This window comes from Pristiophorus japonicus, chromosome 22 (assembly GCF_044704955.1).
Source record: "Pristiophorus japonicus isolate sPriJap1 chromosome 22, sPriJap1.hap1, whole genome shotgun sequence".
Classification (NCBI taxonomy): Eukaryota; Metazoa; Chordata; class Chondrichthyes; family Pristiophoridae; genus Pristiophorus; species Pristiophorus japonicus.
In genome coordinates, this window is record NC_091998.1 from 27132090 (window position 1) to 27155912 (window position 23823).

General features: G+C 44.5%; 1 protein-coding gene across 12 annotated transcripts in view; it reads left to right on the forward strand.

The window, feature by feature from the left end:
• hif1an (hypoxia inducible factor 1 subunit alpha inhibitor) overlaps window positions 1-23038 on the forward strand; it is a 65685-nt gene extending 42647 nt beyond the window's left edge. For 4 of the 12 annotated variants that reach the window (XM_070865797.1, XM_070865798.1, XM_070865803.1 and 1 more), the window contains 4 exons: window positions 1496-1602; window positions 6889-6952; window positions 12556-12666; window positions 14781-15300. In XM_070865797.1, the coding sequence (XP_070721898.1) occupies window positions 1496-1602; window positions 6889-6952; window positions 12556-12666; window positions 14781-14918 (420 nt within the window). In that variant the 3' untranslated portion in view covers window positions 14919-15300. Of the gene's footprint in view, window positions 1-1495; window positions 1603-6888; window positions 6953-12555; window positions 12667-14780; window positions 15301-15350 lie in introns of those variants that run through there. The other 8 variants (XM_070865801.1, XM_070865806.1, XM_070865807.1 and 5 more) reach the window with 5 other exon arrangements.
• Window positions 23039-23823: the final 785 nt, after the last annotated feature.

Below are 23823 nucleotides of genomic sequence, written 5' to 3' on the forward strand. Positions count from 1 at the left end.
GCACAGTGAAGTCTCTTAGCTTTCTCACTTCCATTTTATGACTATTTGCCTTTATGCTTCTATTTACTCCTGCTGCCCCAGAACTCGAGAGTAGAAAATGTGCAGTCTCCTGAGGCCGAGATTGGGGTTTACTGCAGAGTACCTAACTCTTATTCCCATATTCTACAAGATTGGGCGAGTGGCCAACAATTAGAAACATAGAAACATAGAAAATAGGTGCAGGAGTAGGCCATTCGGCCCTTCTAGCCTGCACCGCCATTCAATGAGTTCATGGCTGAACATTCAACTTCAGTACCCCATTCCTGCTTTCTCGCCATACCCCTTGATCCCCCTAGTAGTAAGGACCTCATCTAACTCCTTTTTGAATATATTTAGTGAATTGGCCTCAACAACTTTCTGTGGTAGAGAATTCCACAGGTTCACCACTCTCTGGGTGAAGAAGTTCCTCCGCATCTCGGTCCTAAATGGCTTACCCCTTATCCTTAGACTGTGATCTCTGGTTCTGGACTTCCCCAACATTGGGAACATTCTTCCTGCATCTAACCTGTCTAACCCCGTCAGAATTTTAAATGTTTCTATGAGGTCCCCTCTCATTCTTCTGAACTCCAGGCTACCTCCCTGCACCCTTTCCACAGAAGGCTATAAAATGGCAAAACGCTGACAATCTCGGGTGTCTGTTGTACATACGTTCATGTGTGTACGCACTTTCTACACTCGAGTTCTGGGGTAGCAGGAAGAAAGAAAAGCATAAAAGGAAATGGTCATAAAATGGAAATGACAAAGCTAAGAAATGAGAGGAAAGCTAAAAGCAGAGAAATTGATTGAGAAGCGACAGAACAGAAGTTGTCAACATTGCAAAAGTCCGATCGTGTCGAAATATTTCCTGACTTTACTGAACAAGGACACACCGAGAAAGTAAGGAAGTGGTTTTGCTTGGACGAGACTGACCAAAGCATGGTGTGGAGCTCGCATGTGTTGCTTGCCTCTCTGACTGACAGTCGATAACTACATCGGTGCGGGTGAAGCCCTCTTTGAAAGAAAGAAGACTGACTGACTTGCATTTATATAGCGCCTTTCACAACCATCGGTCGTCTCGAAACGCTTTACAACCAATGAAATACTGGAGTATAGTCACTGTTGTAATGTGGGAATCATAGCAGCCAATTTGCGCACAGCAAGCTCCCACAATGTGATAATGACTAGAAAAACTGTTTTTGTTATGTTGGTTGAGGGATAAATAGCCAGGACACCGGGGATAATTCCCCTGCTCTTTAAAGTAGTGCCATGGGATCTTTTAGGTCCACTTGAGAGAGCAGACGGGGCCACGGTTTAACGTCTCATCAAAAAGATGGCACTTGCCTCAGCGCTGCACTGGAGTGTCAACCTCGATCGATGTGCTCAATTCCCTGGAGTGGGATCTTTGGGGTAATTGTGATCATTTTTTTTTAATAACCTTGGTGATTAAAATGGTTGTCCTCTTTTGCTATCCGTCTAGGTGGATTTTGAAAATCCAGATTATGAAAGATTTCCTAATTTTAGGAACGTGGTAGGATATGAAACAGTGGTTGGGCCTGGAGATGTTTTGTACATTCCTATGTACTGGTAGGTAAAACGTCAGTCAAATCTAATATTAGCAGTTACAAACTATTGCAACAATCTTTGGTTCAAAAATGCATTTTAATCCTTTTCCCAGGATGGGCCTATGTTATGAATAAAAGATTCCGAGTGGGTGTGGCGGGGGGGGGGTTATTGGGAATTAAAGCGATACACAAATGGGTTATATTTTCATGATTCATGTACATGAGGGCATTTTCAGAAGTAACGTGTATTATGCCATTTGCGCTATACACCTGGGTAGCAGTATTTAATATGCAGAATTTACATTTTCCTTATTTTGTACCATAGTGTGGGTAGGCATAGTTAGGAGTAACCAATACTGGAATAATTGAATAATGTACGTTTTATTTTGTACCCAGGAGCAGCATTTCCGGGCTAACCTATTCCTTGTACTGTAGGGTACCTGTATGGTATACCGAGGTAACTTTGTCATAACAATAAGACAGTGTGCTTCTTACTGTGTCCTGATCTGCAGGAGTAGCATTATCAGAAGTGAAAGCGTGAAATGGTCTTTGTTCTAGAGCAGGATTATCCGCAGTAACATCCTGTTTCGCGAAGCTGCTTGAATTGCAGGGAATGTGTCTCGACTCATTATCTGGAGCAATGCTGATTGGCACATACAGTATCTGTTAGAAATATAGGAGCAGGAATGGAGTGGGACAATCAGCTGATCAAGCCCACTATGCCATTTTGCCTTATGGCAGTCCCGCCAGTTGATTCACAAAATGCTCTCCACTTGAAAGAATCCCAGAATCCCACAGCACAGAGGGAGGGCATTCTACCATTCTGCCTGAGCCAGTTCTTTGAAAGAGCTATCCAATTAGACCCACTCCCCTGCAGAAGAAAGATCTTGCGTTTATATAGTATCTTTCACACCCTCAGGATATTCCAAAGCAAGTGAATTACTTTCGAAGTGCAGTTACAGGCAATATAGTAAGCAATGTGCGCTCAGCAAGGTCCCATATACAGCAACGAGGAAAATGATCAGTTTTGGTGATGTTGGATGAGGGAAGAATGTTGACCAAGACACCAAGAGAAGTGAAATTGAATCTTTTACATCCATCTGAACAAACAGGTGGGGCATCAGATTAAAGTTTCATCTGAGATGTGGTACTTCAGGCAATGCGAATGAGAGGTGATCTTATTGTAACGTATAAGATTCTGAGGGGACTTAACAGGTAGACAGGCCGAGAGGATGTTTCCCCTCATGGGGAATCTAGAACTAGAGGGCAAAGTTTCAGAATAAGGGGCCGTCCATTTAAAACGGAGATGAGGAGGAATTTCTTCTCTCGGAGAGTCGTGAATCTTTGGAATCCTCTACCCCAGAGAACGAGCTATGGAGGCTGGGTCATTGAATATATTTAAGGTGGAGATAGACAGATTTTTGAATGATAAGGGAGTCAAGGGTTATGGGGAGCGGGCAGGGAAGTGGAGTTGAGGCCAAGATCAGATCAGCGATGATCTTATAGAATGGCGGAGCAGGCTCGAGTGGCCAAATGGCTGACTTCTGCTCCTATTTCTTATGTTCTTATTAATGCGGTATTCCCTCAATAACTGCCCTGATGTGCCAGCTTAGACCATGCGCTGAAATCCTGGAGTGGGCTTGACCTGCAATCTTTTGACTCCAAGGCTGCCACTGAGCCAAACTGAAACTCCTGGATTAAATCATGACTCCGTTTTCTGATAGTTGCATTTGTTCTATTGAGTTAATTTTCTCCTCTATTTTCGGGTTGTCACTAGGATTTCAGTAATGATCGGTGTGTGAAATTTTCATTCTACAGCACTTGAACTGTAAGTAACATCCAGTAATGCCGTTGTAGTTTTCAGTCCCTCCAATTTGGTGTCTCTATGGAGAGAAAAAATTGGATAGGCTGCTTTTTTCCCTTTGGAACAGAGGAGGTGGAGGGGAGACTTAATTGGGGTTAGGGTTATGAGGGGCCTAGATGGAGTGGAAAGTGGATAGGAAGGACCTATTTTCCTGAGCAGAGAGGTCAATAACCAGGGGGCATAGATTTAAAGTAGTTGATGGAAGGATTAGAGGTGAGTTGAGGAGAACATTTTTCACCCAGAGGGTGGTGGGGATCTGGAACTCACTGCCTGCAAGGATAGTCGGGGCAGAAACTCTGGTTGCATTTAAAAAGTACTTGGATATGCACTTGAAGTGCCGTGATCTACAGGGCTAGGAACCAGGAGCTGAAAAGTGGGATTAGGCTGGATAGCTCTTTTTCGGCCAGCACAGACACAATGTGCCTAATGGCCGCCTCCTGTGCTGTAAATTTCTATGATTCTATGAGTGCATTTTGGGCTGCATAATATCAGGGTGAAGTACTGGTTCCAAATCTTGTGGTACTACAGCTGCTGCTGCTGGTTGGAGCAATTTGATCGGAATCAAATGTCATGGAAAACAATATACTCAAGCCAATTTACTTCAATCTGCGATGTATTGGTACCAGGATATTGCATACCCGTAGTCCTGGTTTCCGTTATCCCCTGCTCCTATAGGCCCATGTGAGATACCCAGTTGGTACCCTATTCCTAGGTGTTTTGGCCATGTTACTTTGTTCCAGAAGATATGCAGGAGTAGCAAGGATTAGATGCACTTCATCCAGAATTATTATTTTTTTAAGCATTTAGTTTCTCGAATTTGCACCCTGCTTATGTTGGAAGGGTCTAACCCAAACATCTATTCCTTTGCTCCAGACGGATTGGCATGGAGGAACAGATACCACAAGAAGAGAGTTAATTCTCCCAGCATTGGGCAGGATAAGCGGTGCGACCCCACCCCCCTCCAGTCGATTGAAATTGGTGGAGCTCCCATCACTTTTGCATGTCTGTCAAGATATTGATTCAGACTTGGTCTGCAGTCTAGCTGTGGCCATGTTACCACCTGCCAACTACAAGTGCAGCAATAAATGCAGCAGTACTTGCCAAACACAAAAAGTAAATTGTGTCTCGCAACGCTGGGTTAAGATGATTAGGCAGCTAATAATGATTGTAGAATTTTAACAAAGCGTTCCTGCTGGCAGTCTTTTAACTGTGTTGTACTACATCAGTGCCTCCAGAGAGATCATACCATGATTGAATTTCAAATTCAGATGGAGGGTGAGAAAGTTGGATCTCTAACAGCATACGAAACTTAAATAAAGGAGACTATGAAGGTATGAGGGCAGAGTTGGCTAAAGTGGACTGGGAAAATAGATTAAAGTGTAGGACGGTTGATGAACAGTGATGTACATTTAAGGAGATATTCCAGTGAGGAGGAAAGGGTGCAAGAGAAAAGATAGCCATCCGTGGCTAACTAAAGAAATAAAGGACTGTATCCAATTAAAAACAAGGGCATACAAAGTGGCCAAAACTAATGGGAGGACAGAAGACTGGGAGGCTTTTAAAAGAATGACTAAAAAAATGATTAAGAAAGGGAAGATAGATTATGAAAATAAACTAGCGCAAAATATTAAAACAGATAGCAAGAGTTTCTATAGGTATATAAAAAGGAAAAGAGTGGCTGAAGTAAATGTTGGTCCCTTAGAGGACGAGACCAGGGAATTTGGAGATGGCAGAAACTCTGAACAAATATTTTGTATCAGTCTTTACGGTAGAGGACACTAACAATATTCCAACAGTGGATAGCCAAGGGGCTATGGGGGTGGGGGGAGGAACTTAACATAATCACAATCACTAAGGAGGTGGTACTCAGTAAGATAATGGGACTAAAGGCAGATAAATCCCTTGGACCTGATGGCTTGCATCCTAGGGTCTTAACAGAAGTAGCGGCAGGGATTGTGGATGCATTGGTTGTAATTTACCAAAATTCCTTGTATCCTGGGAGCAGATTGGAAAACTGCAAATGTAACACCCCTATTTACAAAAGGAGGCAGACAAAAAGCAGGAAAATATAGACCAGTTAGCCTATCTCTGTGGGAAAATGTTGGAGTCCATTATTAAAGAAGCAGAAGCAGGACATTTGGAAAAGCAAAATTTGGTCAGGCAGAGTCAGCATGGATTTATGAAAGGGAAGTCATGTTTGACAAATTGGCTGGAATTATTTGAAGATGTAACAAACAGGGTGGATAAAGGGAAACCAGTGGATGTGGTGTATTTGGATTTCCAGAAGGCATTTGACAAGGTACCACATAAACTGCACAAGATAAAAGTTCACGGGGTTGGGGATAATATATTAGCATGGATAGAGGATTGGCTAACTAACAGAAAACAGAGAGTCGGGATAAATGGTTAATTCTCTGATTGGCAACCAGTAACTAGTGGGGTGCCACAGGGATCAGTGCTGGGAACCCAACTATTTACAATCTATATTAATGACTTGGAAGAAGGGACTGAGTGTAACGTAGCCAAGTTTGCTGACGATACAAAGATGGGAGGAATAGCAATGTGTGAGGAGGACACAAAAAATCTGCAAAAGGACATAGACAGGCTAAGTGAGTGGGCAAAAATTTGGCAGATGGAGTATAATGTTGGAAAGTGTGAGGTCATGCACTTTGGCAGAAAAAAATCAAAGAGCAAGTTATTATTTAAATGGAGAAAGACTGCAAAGTGCTGCAGTACAGCGGGGGTACTTGTGCATGAAACAGAAAAGGATAGTATGCAGGTACAGCAAGTGATCAGGAAGTCCAATGGAATCTTGGCCTTTATTGCAAAGGGGATGGAGTATAAAAGCAGGCAAGTCTTGCTAAGCTATACAGGGTATTGATGAGGCCACACCTGGAATACTGCGTGCAGTTTTGGTTTCCATATTTATGAAAGGATATACTTGCTTTGGAGGCAGTTCAGAGAAGGTTCACTAGGTTGATTCCAGAGATGAGGGGGTTGACTTATGAGGAAAGGTTGAGTAGGTTGGGCCTCTATTCATTGGAATTCAGAAACGTATAAGATTATGAGGGGGCTTGACAAGGTGGATGCAGAGAGGATGTTTCCACTGATGGGGGAGACTAGAACTAGAGGGCATGATCTTAAAATAAGAAGCCGCCCATTTAAAACAGAGAGGAGGAGAAATTTCATCTCTGAGGGTTGTAAATCTGTGGAATTTGCTGCCTCAGAGAGCTGTGGCTGCTGGGACATTGAATAAGTTTAAGACAGAAATAGACAGTTTCTTAAACAATAAGGGATTATGGGGAGCGGGCAGGGAAGTGGAGCTGAGTCCATGATCAGATCAGCCATGATCTTATTGAATGGCAGAGCAGGCTCGAGGGGCCGTATGCCTACTCTTGTTCCTATTTCTTATGTTTTTAGAGTGATTATTTAATTTCATTACAGGTGGCATCATATTGAGTCATTGCTTGATGGAGGAATCACTATTACTGTGAACTTCTGGTACAAGGTGAGTGCAGCAAGAGACCAACCAGCTTCATTACATTCTGCTGTTTAAACACCAGTACAAATTGTTATTTGTCATATAATGTTTTCTTAATATGTTGTAGAAGAGCAGAGACCAATTAAAACCTCACTTGTCCTACAATTGATATCCACAATATTCAGGAGCTCGTAGATGTCACCCATTCCTAAAATTCTGTTTGCAATGTTTTTTCACAGCTTAATGAAAAAGAAAGAAATACTTGCATTTATATAGCACCTTTAACGACCACCAGGCGACTCAAAGTGCTTTACTACAACAACTACTACTACTTGAATTCATATAGCACCTTTACATAGTAGAACATCCCATGGCGTTTCACGGGTATTTTAAGACACAAATTTGAAACCGAGCCACATAAGGAGAATTTAGGGCAGATAGCCAAAAGTTTGGTCAAAGAGCATCTTAAAGGAGGAAAGAGAGCTAGAGATGTTCAGGCAGGGAATTCCAGAGCTTAGGGACTCGGCATCAGAAGGCATGGCCACCAATGGTGGAGCGTTTATAAATCAGGGATGTTCAAGAGGGCAGAATTAGAGGATCGCAGATATCTCAGGATGGGGGTTGGTTGTGTTGCTGGAGGAGATTACAGAGATAGGAAGGGCCGAGGCCATGGAGGGATTTGAAAACGAGGATGAGAATTTTGAAATCGAGGCATTCCTTAACCAGGAGCCAATGTAGGTCAGAGAGCACAGGGGTGATGGCTGAGCACGACTTGGAGAGAGTTAGGACACAGGCAGCCGAATTTTGGATCACTTCAAGTTTACACAGGGTAGAACGTGGGAGGCCAGCAAGGAAGGAGCGCGTTGGAATAGTCAAGTCTAGAGGTAACAAAGGCATGGATGAGGATTTCAACAGTGGATGAGCTGAGGCAAGGGCTGAGACAGGCGATGTTATGGAGGTGGAAATGGGCGGTCTTAGTTATGTCGCTGGAAGCTCATTTCAGGTTCAAATATGACATCAAGGTTGTGAACAGTCTGGTTCAGCCTCAGACAGATGTTAGGGAAGAGGGATGGAGTCAGTGGCTAGGGAACGCAGTTTGTGGCGGGAACTGAAAATAATGACTTCGGTCATCCCAATATTTAATTGGAGAAAATTGCTGTTCTGTGGGGCAAATAGTCTGACAATTTAGAAACCGTGGAGGGGTCGAGAGAAGTGGTGGTGAGGTCGAGCTTGGGTGTCATCAGCGTACATATGGAAATTGCCGCTGTGTTTTCGGATGATGTCACCAAGGGTCAGAAAGTAGCCAATTTACAGCCAATAAAGTACATTTTGAAGCGTAGTCACTGTTATATTTTCAGAAATGCAGCAGCCAGTTTGCACACAGAAAGCACCCAGAAACAGCAATGTGATAATAACCAAATCTCTTTTAGTGATGTTGATTGTGGGATAAATATTGGCCAGGACACCTGTTCTTCTTCGTAATAGCGCCATGGGATATTTTACATCCACCTCAGAGAACAGACAGGGCCTCGGTTTAACATCTCATCCGAAAGATGGCACCTCTGAGCTTGCAGCACTTCCTCAGTACTGCACTGGAGTGTCAGCCTAGATTTGTTTGCTCAAGTCTCCGAGTGGAGATTGAACCCACAATCTTCTGACTCCGAGGCAAGAGTGTTTACCCACTGAGCCATGGCTGACGTAGTTCCTTTTCAAACAGGAGATGACAAATGATTAGGTTTTCGAGCATGTCATGTGTCGTGTCTGTCTAACAACAACAACTCGTATTTATATCGTGCCTTTAACGTAGTGAAATGTCCCAAGGTGCTTCATAGGAGTATTATGAGATGCACAAAAAAATTTGACACCGAGCCACGAAAGGGGATATTAGGGCACGTGACCAAAAGCTCGATCAAAGAATTAGGTTTTACGGAGGATAGAGAGATGGAGAGGTTTAGGTAGGAAATTCCAGAGCTTGGGGCCGAGGCAACAGATGGTATGGTTGAGCGATTATAATCAGGGATGCTCAAGAGGGCAGAATTAGAGGACCGCAGACATCTCGGTGGGGTTGTGGGGCTGGAGGAGATTACAGAGATAGGGAGGGGCGAGGCCATGGAGGGATTTGAAAACCAGGAGGAGATTTTAAAATTGAGTGGTTGCTTAACCGGGAGCCAATTTAGGTCAGCGAACACAGGGATGATGGATGAGTGGGACTTGGTGCGAGTTAGGACACGAGCAGCCGAATTTTGGATCACCTCTAGTTTACGTAGGGTAGAATATGGGATGCCAGCTAGGAGTGCTTTGAAATAGTCAAGTCTAGAGGTAACAAAGGCATGGATGAGGGCTTCAGCAGCAGATGAGCTGAGGCAAGGACAGAGACGGGCATTGTTACAGTGGTGGACGGTTTTAGTTATGCTGCGGGTATGTCGTTGAAAGCTCGTTTCAGGGTCAAATATGACACCAATGTTACATGGTTCTGCCTCTAAGGCAGAAGGTTGGGGAGAGGGATGGAGTTTGTGGCTGGGACCGAAAAAATGGCTTCAGTCTTCCCAATATTTAATTGGAGAAAATTTCTGCTCATCCAGAACTGTATATCGAACAGATCTTTAGGGGTACCAGAGGTAATGATGCGGGGGCGGGAAAAGAAGCCGTTGCAGTTGATTCTCTGGCTACGATTAGATAGATAAGAATGGAACCAGGCGAACCAGGCGAATGCAGTCCCACCCAGCAGGACGATGGTGCAGAGGCGTTGGAGAAGGATAGAGTGGTCAACCATGGCAAAGGCTGCAGACGTCAAGAAGGACGAGGAGGGATAGTTTGCCTTTGTCACAGTCATAAAGGATGTTATTTGTGGCTTTGATGAGAGCCGTTTCGGTACTGTGGCAGGCGAGGAAACCAGATTGGAGGGATTCAAACAAGGAGTTGTGGGAAAGATGGACACGGATTTAGGAGGTGACAACACATTCGAGAACTTTGGAGAGGAAAGGGAGGTTGGAGATGGGTTGGTAGTTTGCAAGGACGGAGGGGTGAAGGGTTGTTTTTTTGAGGAGAATGATGATGACGGCAGACTTGAGGGAGAGGGGGACAGTACTTGAGGAAAGTGAATCATTAACAATGTCAGCTAACATAGGAGCCAGAAATGAAGTTGGGTGGGAATAGGGTCAAGGGAGCAGGATGTGGGTCTCGTGGGCAAGATGGCTGGACTGACATATGAGGAGAGACTGGATCAACTGGGCCTTTATACACTGGAGTTTAGAAGGATGAGAGGGGATCTCATAGAAACATATAAGATTCTGACTGAACTGGACAGGCGAGATGTGGGAAGAATGTTCCTGATGTTGGGGAAGTCCAGAACCAGGGGACACAGTCTTAGGATAAGGGGCAGGCCGTTTAGGACTGAGATGAGGAGAAACTTCTTTACTTGTTAACCTGTGGAATTCCCTGCCGCAGAGAGTTGTTGATGCCAGTTCATTCAAGAGGGAGTTAGATATGGCCCTTAAGGCTAAAGGGATCAAGGGGTATGGAGAGAAAGCAGGAAAGGGGTACTGAAGGAATAATCAGCCATGATCTTATTGAATGGTGGTGCAGGCTCGAAGGGCCGAATGGCCTACTCCTGCACCTACTTTCTATGTTTCTATGAGCTTGAAGCGGTCATATGGGGAGATCGGAGAGAAACTGGAGAAATATGTGAGATTTGGGCTAGTGCAGAGGGAATCTTGAGAGGAAGATTGGCCCAGTGGGCTAGGTGAAGGAAGGGAACAGGCAGAGGCAGCTGAACGGATGGTCTCAATTTTAGAGACACAGAAGTCCATGAGCTTCCCACACTTATTGTCGGAGGTGAGGGTGGAGACTGGGGCGAGGGGTTTAAGAAGACAGTTAGCAGTGGAGAATAGATGTGGGTTTATCTTTGCATTCCAGAATGATTCTAGGATAGGGAGCAATTTTGGCAGACGAGAGCAGGACCCGATAATGCTTTATGTGGTCCAGCCAGACCTGGCAGTGAATGGCTAAACCAGTTGTCCGCCATATCCGTTCAAGTCTGCGTCCCTTGGACTTAAGTGAGTGAAGATCAGCGCTGTACCAGGGGGAACCGCCAGGGTGAGAGAGAGTAATTGTTTTAATAAGGACTAGGGCATCAAAGGTGGTGGTGAGGGTGTGATTGAGCAGATCGGTGGCTGTGGAAATGTCCTGGTGAACGGAGAGCCAAAGGCTGGAAAGTTGGGAGTTGCTGAATGCTGTTGTAAGAGAGTCGGGAGAGAGTTTTTTTCCAGGAGCGGACACAGAGGAGGCAGGGTTGAGGGGGGGATGAAAGGCGAATGTGGGTGGAGAGCGATACATCAGATATGGTCATATCTGCGAGGCCACGAGAGATGGCAAGGTCAAGGGGGTGGCAGTGAATTGGTTGGGGTTGGCACAGTTGGGGAGTTTACATGGAGGGAGAGATTAAGGGGAGGACAGGAGGCTAGTGAATTCAGAGGAGAGTGAGCATGATGAATTGAGATGGAGGTTGAAGTCACCGAGGATGAGAAGTCGTTCGGTGCAGAGGCTGAGGGAGGAAAGCAGTGAAGAAATATCGGTAATAAAAATTTTATGGTACTTGGGTGGGTGGTGGAGAGCGAGGATTTTAAATGAGGGGTGAGAGGGCTGGAATACGGTGAGATGCTCAAAGGAGAAGGAAGTGCCGGATGAATAGTGGGGACAGATCAAGTTGTGATTTGCAGATGAGAGCCACACCGCCACCACTGCGGTCTGAGCGGGGCAAGTGGTGGAAGGTATAGCCATGCAGTGTACATGTAGGGCCAAAATTGCCCCTTTAAGAGCTTTGACTGCCACAGAGGTGGCCACGGATCGGTATGGACTAGCCACCTAGTTGGCACGGAGTCACCAACATTTGTGAAATTGCCCCCACCTGGTTTTCCGTGCGGTGCTCGCCACCGTGCCGCCCCGTTGGGCACGCGCAGACCGACCGGCGCCGCCCCCCTTTCCGATCCACGAGGGAAATTGCGGATTGGCTGCCGGTCGATGCCACTGACGGCTTTTACCAACGGGAAGCTTCTTGTGGCTGGCCGGCGCGTCCGCCCTTAAAGGGGAGGGCACACAGCCGTGGTCGCCATCTTATTTAAATTGTTGGCCGACTGCGAGATCGGCCTGATAATGGCGGCCACGGGTTTGGCCGGGCTGCCAACAGGTAGCTGGGCACCCCAGCCCCTCGGGGTACTGGGCCACTGGCCAGGCCGAAACCCTCCCTGGTGGCCCAGTGGGCCAAGCTAACCTAAATGCAGAGTTTGCAGCAGCCCTCCCCTTTAATTGAAGGGGAGGGATGTTGTAATGCGTCAACGTGGCACTGATGACAGCTCCCAACGTCCGCCCCTCAGCACCGCCCGGAAGGACAAAAAAAAATGCAAGTGCTGAAAATCGCTCTATTTTTCGCTCCATGGATCGGGGAAACGATTGCAAAAACGGTAGGTGCGCCTACCTTTAGTCGGGTGGGGGTGGGGGTGGGGGTGCAATCTCGGCCCCATAATATTTGAACTTTAAAGAACTTCAGATGTTTTGCAGACATGTGTTGAATAGATGTTCACACAACCGTGCAGTGAGACAGAGTTGCTGTTAACGGTCCTGTTTGTTTTAAGGGTGCACCGACTCCAAAGAGGATCGAGTACCCGTTGAAATCCCATCAGAAGGTCGCAATTATGAGGAATATAGAAAAAATGCTGGGAGAGGCTCTAGGGGAGCCACAGGAGGTAAACCAGCTTATAAATTTCAGCTGCTCCATGCATGTATTCTTAACAGCTCGATACTAAATAGCAGCAGGCAGCATTAAACACAGTTAATGAACGGTACACGTCACAACCGATTTGTAGCAATTAACTCTTAAAATTCTGCTTCAATAGAAAACAGCCTTGTCTCAACCCCCTGCATTTTAGCATTTTTTTTATTATTCATCTCTGGGATGTGGATGTGGCTGGCAAGGCCAGCATTTATTGTCCATCCCTAAACTGAGTGGCTTGCTAGGCCAAGAGTCAACCGTATTTCTGTGGGTCTGGAGTCACATATAAAGGACATTAGTGAACCCGATAAGTTTTTACGACAATCCAATAGTTTTCTGATGGCCATTACTGATACGGCTTTTTACTTCCAGATTTATTGAAATTCCCCGGCTGCCTTGGCGGGATTTGAACTCCTGTCTCCGGATCATTAGTCCAGGCCTCTGGATTACAATCCAGTAACATCATTCCTATTCCCCTTGCCCCTAAAAGCTCATGATGGCATACAATTCCAGAGAGGCTGGAATCCCGAAGGCGGGAAGCATTGTGTTGGGCTCAGTCCGACCAGGAGCAGTTTCCAGCAAGAGTTAACCTTCAACACTGGCTGCTTTTTCCTTCTCCCTCCCGAGCCAGGGACACTGAAGCAGACAGTTGTGCCCCAGTACCATCCTGATTGCCACCATCAGCACTGGGATCTTCCTGCTCTGTGTGCTTCAGTACCACATGACACGCTACATTTATCCTGAGCCATTGGACAAGTAGGGTTTCATTTTTTTTTAAACTAAATTTAGTTTGAGAAAATAAATAATGCAGTTACCATACTTTTTTTTTTTAAGTCCTTCACAGGTTGTGAATGTCACTGGCAAGGCCTGCATTTATTGCCCTTCCCTAGTTGCCCTTGAGAAGGAGCTGCTGCCTTGAATCACTGCAGTTTTTTGTAGCGGATACGGAGTGGCTTGCTTAAGTATCAATCACATTGCTGTGAGTCTGAAGTCACATAGAAACATAGAAAATAGGTGCAGGAGCAGGCCATTCGGCCCTTCGAGCCTGCACCGCCATTCAATATTATCATGGCTGATCATGCAACTTCGGAATCCCATCCCGCTTTCTCTCCATACCCCCTGATCCCCTTATCCACATCTAACACACTCTTGAATATATCCAACGAACTGGACTCCACAACTTTCTGTAGTAGAGAATTCCACAGGTTCACCACTCTCTGGGTGAAAAAGTTTCTCCTCATCTCGGTCCTATATGGCTTACCCCTTATCCTTAGACTGTGACCCCTGGTTCTGGACATCCCCAACATCGGGAACATTCTTCCTGCATCTAACCTGTCCAGTCCCGTCATAATTTTATATGTTTCTATGAGATCCCCTCTCATCCTTCTGAATTCCAGTGAGTATAAGCCTAGCCGATCCAGTCTTTCTTCATATGTCAGTCCTGCCATCCCGGGAATTAGTCTGGTGAACCTTCACTCTACTCCCTCAATAGCAAGCACGTCCTTCCTCAGATTAGGAGACCAAAACTGTACACAATACTCAAGGTGTGGTCTCACCAAGGCCCTGTACAACTACAGTAAGACCTCCCTGCTCCTATGTAGCATCTTTCATGTCTTCAGCGTATCCCAAAGGTCCTGAAGGTGTAGTCACTGCTGTTCTGACAGTTTGAATACAGCTAGATCCTATAAGCAGCAGGTTAGATAATTGACCCATATTCCTTGCACGAATGTTGGCATGGACACCAGGAGAAGTCCTAGCTTCTTTTACATCCAGTTGAACAGGCAGACAAGTGTCTCTGTTCAACATCTCATCCAAAAAAAACGGCACCTCTGACAGTGCAGCATTCCCTCAGTGCTACATTGAAGTTTCAGACTAGACTATGTCCTCAAATCCTGCAGTGGGGCTTGAACCCACAACCTTCTGATGCGCAGGCAAGAGTGCTGCCATTGAGCCAAGTGTAATCCTCAGTTCTTTTTTTAACCAGCATTCTGTCTTGTATTTTCCTCATGATTCCTTCCTTCTATAGCAGGCTTTCAAACCCCAGGGTCAATGTCATCTAATTGCTACTTTCTGATTTATTTTGTCTAGTCTTTTACTATTTTCAACCCTTGTGGTGTCGGCGCTATGGGCCTTGGCCATTTACTGAGGCTTCCCAACATAAAAACAGCTGCAGTAACTTCTACCCTCCCAGCTAAGCAAATAAATGGAACAGTAGTGGTTACCTGAAATGGTAAATTTGACAGTCCCCGAACAATGTTCATATGACTTCTACAAACGGTCTCAAAGACAGCACCTGCGACAGTGCAGCACTCACTCCGTCAGTGCTGCACGAAAGTGCCAGACTCGATTATATTCTCAAGTCCTGAAGTGGGACTTGAACCCATGACCTTCCGACTCGGGCGCGAGTGCTACCAACTGAGCAAAACTGACCACAAGTATACAGCAGTAATACAGAAGTCAAAAGCAGAACTATAAGCATGCCTCCCCAACACTGCCATGACCATAAGGATTGAAAAACAAACCACCAGCAACAACTGTGAAGTAATTATGCGGGTTTGTTTGTACTTGCACATTGTATAATCCTTCTTGGATAATCCATCGGTTCCTATTTGCTTGGGCAGCATCCTAACACTAATTATTTATTTCCTTCCTGGCTAGGTCGGGCCATTATTAAGCATGATGATTAAAGGCCGATATGATCAATCCTCCAGCTAATCCTCATCCTGCGGACTGTTGAACTACTCTTTTCCTGGAGTAAATGGCGCCAGAAAGAGACGGAGCGTACTGTACACGAGTATTGCGCCTGCACTTAATGAAATTGCAGGAACTCTTCCTCTTACTCGAAGTCGGCTGCCATCAATCATTGAAGTGAATTTTTATATCCACCATCTGCGTGCCTGTCAGACAGAAGATTCTGACAACCAAAATCTGATATCAATTGGTTGGCACATTGCCCTGGAAACGTTGTAGCACTGAGTGTGTATGTAGACCACTTTCCACCCATTTATACGGTTTTAAGTTTCTTTATTTTTTAAATGAAAGCGCTTTGGAGCTGTTGCTGTTGGAGTGGCAGTATTGGACTAAATGCTGTTGGTTTCCTTGCGCAGCACTTAAACATGAGAGTTTATCACCAGGGCACTCCACGTTAGGACTATAAAATTGGCTACCTTCGGTTTTCATAGCTTATGATTTGTGATGAATTCCGGTGACTTACACTCGTGTCTTAAGATACCAGGTTTGAAATATTAGCAGGCAGCAGCAGCACACAGACTGCACCAAATCAAATGCTGTCGTCAACTCGGGAAAACATCTTTTATCGGGGAGAAAGTCGGACTTTTCATGTGCTGCACAGCATCCCCTAAGGAGTGCAAAGCACAGCACCAATCCATGTCCTGGTAATGTTACGTCACACTGTTGGTTATTGTTCTGTTGCCCCAAACAAACCTTATTGCTATTTTGAGGGGCAGTGCAGTGATTGACACCACTTTGGAAACTTTTGGTTGCACTTATTATTTAGTTTTTGGAGCACTTTTATCTATATGTCTGCCCCTCTCTATCTCTCTCTGTTGTCTGACTCCCAAATGTCTCTTGTAAGAATCTGTCTTCCATTTCAAACCAAGACTTCCTACAGTGGGTAAAACCCGACAATAACAGTAATCTGTGCAGTGTTATTTGTTGCTGACTAGTGTAAGTTTAATATCACATTTTGCACCACAATGTCTGCTTCAAATCAAGAAGCGGTCTGGCTGTAAATTGAGAAAAACCTCCCATATATCAGGTAGCCTGCTTTACTTCTCACCTGAACTACCTTAAAATAAGATAAAAAGCAAAATACTGTAAATGCTGGAAAACTGAACCAAAAGCAGAAAACACTGGAAACACCCCGTAGGTCAGAGAGCATCTGTGGAGAGGACAGACCGGACCTTTCAGATACACCCAAAGCGTCTGCTCTGTTCTGTTTTATTGGGGGGAAATTGCGGTCGGGGGCTGCCTTCGGACGAACGCCTCCGACCCGAAAAAAAATCTACGAAAATATCTGGTGCTCCCGGAGGAATGTAGGATTCCGGCCGGAGGCCTTCATTCACTGTGCAGCGTACGGGAACATGTCCTCAAGATATATAAATGTATCCTGGGATCACGTGGGCCTGAACCACCAATTACTATCTAATATTCTCATTGATAATAATGGAAGCTGTCATTTTACGAGAATGCCCCTCCTAAAACAAGAAACACAATACAATAAATAAAAAAAAACCCACATATTTAAAATTAATTGAAATTGAATGTAATTAAATATTTTCGAAAAAAAAATATTTTTTGGAAAAAATTTTAATGTTTAAAAAATAAACTTGCCTTAATGATTTTTAATCTAAAAATGAATGATTAAATTAAAATTTTCTATGTTTTAAAATTCTTACGTTGGTAAAAGTAAGGTATAAGTCTGCTTTTGCCAGGAGTAAGAGTTTTAAGGACATTCGCTGGGCAGGCATTGGGCACATAGCTCAATCTCTGCCCCGCGGATGTCCTTCCTGCAGGGATGCATAGGATCTGTCAAAAGAAAGTTTCACAGATGGGAAAAGTCGGTTCTCGGCGCATGCCCATCACGCACAGAGAACCTGCTTTTGCGAGGCGTTGCTGGGTGCGTGCTCACATCGTGCGCACTCGGCAAGGCCGCAATCTTCAGCGCATTGTAAGGTAACCGACTTTACTTCCCACCTAAACGTCTTTAACTAGGAGTAACCCACTTCACGTTCTGCCCAATCTACCTTAACTTAAGGTAACCCATTTCACTTGTGATAAAGGGCTGGCTGGCCACTGCTAGCATTTCCTTTCTTTATTTGGTCTGTCTTCACTCAGCGCTCCCCTCACTGGACTGTCCAGTGTCGTCCCAAAACTCAACACAGAGTATTCAAATCCACAGCAGTCCTGGCACTTGAACAAAAGAAATTACCACTTTGTGAAGCCACTGGGATTCGGTCTGCACTGCACCCCAAATTGGTCCCATTTAAAAAAAAAATGAGCGAGTGCAAAAAAGTAAATGCTGCTTAAAATTATATATTTTATTTAAAAGGTCAAATCTGCAGATCAATTTTTTTTTTCCCCATCTCAAAAACCGCAAATGCTGATAATACTCAGCAGGTCAGGTAGCATCTGTGGAGAGAGAAACAAAGTTAACGTTTCAGGTCGGTGACCTTTCATAAGAACATAAGAAATAGGAGCAGGAGTAGGCCATTTGGCCCCTTGATCCTGCTCCACCATTCAATAAGATCATGGCTGATCTGATCTTGGCCTCAACTCCACTTCCCTGCCCGCTCCCTATAATGCTTGACTCCCTTATCATTCAAAAATCTGTCTATCTCCACCTTAAATATATTCAATGACCCAGCCTCCACAGCTCGCTGGGGTAGAGAATTCCAAAGATTCACAACCTTGTGAGAGAAGAAATTCCTCCTCATCTCCGTTTTAAATGGGTAACCCTTTATTCTGAAACTATGCCCCTTAGTTCTAGATTCCCCCACAAGGGGAAACATCCTCTCTGCATCTACCCTGTCAAGCCCCCTCACAATCTTATACATTTCAGTAAGATCACCTCTCATTCTTCTAAAACTCCAATGAGCATAGGCTTAACCTTACTTCATAAGACAACCCCTTCATCTCCGGAATCTTGTCTTTTGTCTCTTTTTCCCATCTTGTTTCTCACCCGCAGGTAGGCTAGCAATCTCATTGGCACTGCCCTTCTAGGAAATTCAGTAAAGTGACCCAGCGAGTAGAGCCTGGGATTTTTTTTACTTTGTGTCCCTCCACAGCGAATATATTCCGTCTCTTGTCTTCCTTCCTTATAGCGGAGATGTGCGTCGGAGGTTTCAGTTTCGAGCACTGTTTGAGATCTGCTGGCTCGCCACAGACCGGGATGGAACCTGTGACTAACCCAAGGTTGTAAAGATGTCTTTATCAGTTTCCCTCAGCCCTGGCAAACTAACCTGCAGCTCCTGACCTCTCTGGTGTTCATCAGATTTGTTAAAAGCCCTGGACTGCTAGACTTTCACTGGGTGTAGAGTTTGGAGCACTGCTACTCCGTTAACCATACACACAAGCTAAATGCCGCCTCTTTGGGAGACAGCTCAAGTGCAGGGTCCCCCTTTCCCAGCTGTAGAAGGCACAATCAGAAGGAGACTAACAGTATTGCTCCTGTGTCTTTCAGTCTCTGTATAATCAGATGCTAAACAAGCACCGTTGTACAGCCTGATATGCTGCACTATACTTTTCTAAACTTTTGCCATGTGGTTAATGTTTAACGTTCATTTTAAAGCTAAAAGCTGAATTATCATTTGTACAGTACGGATTTTTAATCAATGTACAGGGAGTTAAGGAGTGGATGTGGCTGAGGCCATTGAATTTAAATGTTAAACTTAAGAGTGTGTCTTTAACTTTTTTACAGTTTGGTGGCTTGTTCTGTACCACTCACTACATCCTGATGGAAGAGAAATAGCAGCCTGTGTCTCCCCTGCCTCCCTCACCCACTCCACCTCCGCCTCGCCACTTCTTCAATGTGCCACCACTAATGGAGTAGGGTGACTCTTTTGATATCTCCCCTCCTCTGTGCATCATCTACAGGGAAGGCTGAGCAGGCTGGGGCTCTTATTTTTTCTAGAAAAGGGAAGGCTGAAGGGTGACCTGATAGAGATTTTTTAAATTATGAAAGGGTTTGATGAGGTCGACATAGGGAGTCCATAAATATAAGAGAGTCACTAATAAATCCAATAGAGAATTCAGGACAAACTTCTTTAACCAGAGAGTGGATAGAATATGGAGCTCACTACCACAGGGCGTGGTGAGGTGAATAGTATAGATGCATTTAAAGGGAAGCAAGATAAGAACATGAGGGAGAAAGGAACAGAAGGATATTCTGATAGTGTTAGATGAAGTAAGGTGGGAGGAGGCTCGTGTGGAACATAAACGCTGGCATAGACCAGTTGGACCAAATGGCCTGTCTCTGTGCTGTACATTCTATGTAATTCTGTGATTGGGAACACACCAAGCAAGGAAGTGGAGCACTCAACCTACTGAGACATTGCTGGCTCAACTTAGTGGGCCACACTGAGGCCTTCCCCTGATCAGGTCATCGAAACAGGAATAGGCCATTTAGTCCTTCGAGCCTGTTCCATTCAATGAGATCATGCTCATCTGTGACCTAACTTCATATACACGCCTTTGCCCCATATCCCTTAATGCCTTTGGTTAACAGAAATCTATTAATCTCATATTTAAAATTAACAATTGATCTAACGGAAGAGAGTTCCAAACTTCTACCACCCTTTGTGGGTAGAAGTGTTTCCTAACTTCACTCCTGAAAGGTCTGGCTCTAATTTTTAGACTCTGCCCCCTTGTCCTAGATTGCCCAACCAGTGGGAACAGTTTCTCTCAACCCTATCAGTTCCTCTTACTATCTTGAAAACTTCAATTAAATCACCCCATAACCTTCTAAATCTCTCTTTGTATTTTAACCCTTGGAGTGAAAGCTTTTGGTCCCCTGCGCTAATTTCTACTTATGCGGCTCGGTGTCAAATTTTTATCTCATAAAATTCCTGTGAAGCACCTTGGGTCATTTCACTACGTTAAAGGCGCAATATAAATACAAGTTTTTCTGGTAAATCTATGCTGCACTTCCTCCAAGGCCAATATATCATTCCTATGGTGTAGTGCCCAAAACTGCTCATGGTACTCTAGGTGTGGTTTAACGAGAGCTTTGTACAGCTGTAGCATAACTTCTACCCCCTTGTATTCTAGTCCTCTAAATATAAAGGCCACCATTCCATTAGCCTTTTTGATTATTTTCTGTACCTGTACATGACATTTTAATGATATATGTACCTGGACCCCCCAAGTCTCTTTGGACCTCCACTGTCTCTAATTTTTCACCATTTAGAAAGTGCTCTGATCAGTGTTTCCTGTGATTTATTTTTCATGCGCGGCCCATTCAAATCTTTGCACATGCCCGGTTATTGCCATTGAAAAGCCTGTGACAGGTCTGCACAGGACCTCCAGACCACTGCAGCTTAATGGGTACGTTGAGTCTCTCCATCCGTTTTAGGCCCAAAGACCTCACACTTGCCTACACTGAAATCCATTTGCCACAATTTTGCCCATTCACTTAATCTATTAATATATCTTTATTTATTATCTAGTAATTTTATGCTTCCATCTACTCTGCTTACAATGCCACCCATCTTTATGTCACCGGCAAACTTGGACATGTGGCTTTCTATCCCATCATTGAAGTTAATAAATAGCCGAGGCTCCAACACAGATCCCTGCAGGACACCACTGGTCACATTCTGCCAATTAGCGTACCTGCCCATTATCCCCACTATCTCCTGGCGCTCAGCCAATTTCCTAACCAGGTTTAATAATTTGCCTTCAATTCTGTTACATATTAATGCTTGGGGTCACCAGACACCAGAGGGTGCCGCTGTCAGAGGTCATGTGGCATGTGTGCTTGGTCACCTGTATATAAGCTGGGTGTCTTTGTCACGCAGCCACTCGGGCTGGAATAAAGATGGATCAGGTTGCACCCGAATGAGTTTACAGTCACCAGACTCTTGAGTCATTACAAATTCCATGAACTGTCACGTCAAGATTTTCCCTCACCTGCTTCATCCCCTCATGCTTCCTGACAGATTGGCCATGGAGAGACATCAACACTGTTGGTAGAATTTGTTGTGTTGCCTGAAGGTTTCTGTCATTAGACATCCCCAGGGAGCACAAAATGAAAAGGCTCTTTTTTTCCTTTTAAAGGAGCGAGCCAATAAACGGCAGTACAGAGCGCAATAACTTCCTCCATCTCACACCCGAGGCACTTTGAGGCTTTCCATCTCATCTCATCAGAAACCAATGGTGTTTGTACCTTACTGGCCGCCCCGCAGCAGCAGACTAACATTGGCATCGCCTTGTACTGAAGCTTTGAGAAAGACGATGGCAGTGCCAGCAGAGAGCATGTGCGAGAAACTATCTCAAACTCTCTCACACAATGCAATACCTTGATGCCGAAGCAGCCATCACCTGTGAATAATTAGCCTTTCAAAAAATTGAAAGCTTTTTGTTAAGTTGACTGTCCCTGATTTAATGCATGGCTGTTCATTTTAGTTTTTTTTTTATCCTGCGGAGCCACAGGGCGATTTTGACCGTGATGTTTTTTTATATGTCATTTTATGGTTCTCCATTGTGAATACTTTTTTACAATACAGACTGGATTCAGCCACAGAGTGAGGTAACACAGAGGGAACAGTTTATCAAACGATTTATTTTCAGAGGTGTGACATGCTATATGATGGCCTCTAACGCTGTCTGATATTCTCCATATTGATCATTAAAGTACTTGAAGAAACCCCCTCCCTCACAACTGAGGCACTTTGAGACTATCTCGTCAGAAAGCAAGTGTTTTTCTTTACAAAAGCAAAATACTGCGGATGCTGGAATCTGAAAAAAAAACAGAAAATGCTGGAAATCTCAGCGGGTCAAGCAGCTTCTGTGGAGAGAGAAACAGAGTTAATGTTTCAGGTCGATGACGTTAACGATAACGTTAACTCTGTTTCTCTCTCCACAGATGCTGCCTGACTGGCTAAGATTTTCAGTATTTTTCTTTAACTGCCCCGGCAGCAGCAAATTAATATTGGCCTCGCCTTGTTACTGAAACCTGGAGAAAGAGGCCGGCAGTGCCAGGAGAGACAGAATGAGCATGTGCAAGAAAATATATCTCAAGATTGTCTCTCAATGCAAATCCCTCTCTCCACCCCCCATATGTAACAGAGATTTGAAAATTATAATTATCCTCTGGAAGACTGAAACACTCTGCATGAGATGCACGTCCCTCACTTTAATAGACTGATAAACGCAGAGTGCTCACGAGAACCAACTGGACAGCGTTAGAGAGTTGCTCCCCTTGCAATATTTCTGTTTAATTGTGAAATGGACGGTGCTAAGCTTCTGGACTAGTACAGGCGATCGTAAAGTCAAAATATGCACATTTATCACTCGCTTTCTCTGCAATTGTTTTTTAATGTTCTGAAGGAAGGGTTGGAATGCACAAGCACTGGTATTTTTCAACATTAAAGATAAACTCTGTTCATTGATTTAAAAGTGTATTGGAAAAGATTTTAACAGATCTGTTTTGGTTCCCACTTCCCCTAAAAAATTATAATTATCCTCTGGCATATGTACCTGATGTGTATAATTTAAATCCCTGTACAAAATGTTCCAATTCAATTTTTTTTAAACCTGCTGTTTTGCTGTCATTCTGTTCATGGATACGTGTGTAAATTGTCCAAAACATAAAATATTGAAAATCATTGGACGTTGGTGTGTTCTGGGTGAATGTTATGTACCTTGTTAAAATCTACTGGTATAATGGTACACATTGGTTTGATTCCAGCCTGTGCCGAGTAGTTAATCTCAGTGGTGTGTTTCAATGAGCCTCAGTGGCCCAGGTCAAATGGGGAGTTCTAATCTGTGCCGTTCCAATTTCTAATTCGCCATTTATTTTTTTTAAAGTAATTCCCTAAATGGCAAAAGGAGAAGTGAAACCGAATGGAAGGCAAGCCCAGAGTTTGAAACCTCAATTTAGAATTAGAGTTTCTAAAGAACAGTGCATAGGCAAAGGAGTGAGGGGCTGGAAGGAATGACCAAGGTACGAGAGAAGGGCCGAGCGGTCACAGGCCCGCCGCTGAACTTGAGCTCAACAGCACTAAATTTAAACTGAACTCAAAAAAAAAAAGTCCACATCAAAAAATACATCTTCAGCACTGCGATCTATTGAGGGGCAAACGCACCGTGTCTCGAGTCTTTGAGGGTTGAGGCTCAAAAGGGCAGTAAATAAATAAACATCAGCCAAAGACCGCCCTAAGTGGAGGAAGTGCATTCCGGAGGGCGCTGAGCACCTTGAGTCTTCTCGCCGAGAGCATGCAGAAATCAAGCGCAGGCAGCAGAAAGAATGTGCAGCAAACCAGTCCCACCCACCCTTTCAACGACTGTCTGGCCCATCTGTGACAGAGGACTGTGGCTCTCGTATTGGACTGTTCAGTCACCTAAGGACTCATTCTAAGAGTGGAAGCAAGTCTTCCTCGATTCCGAGGGA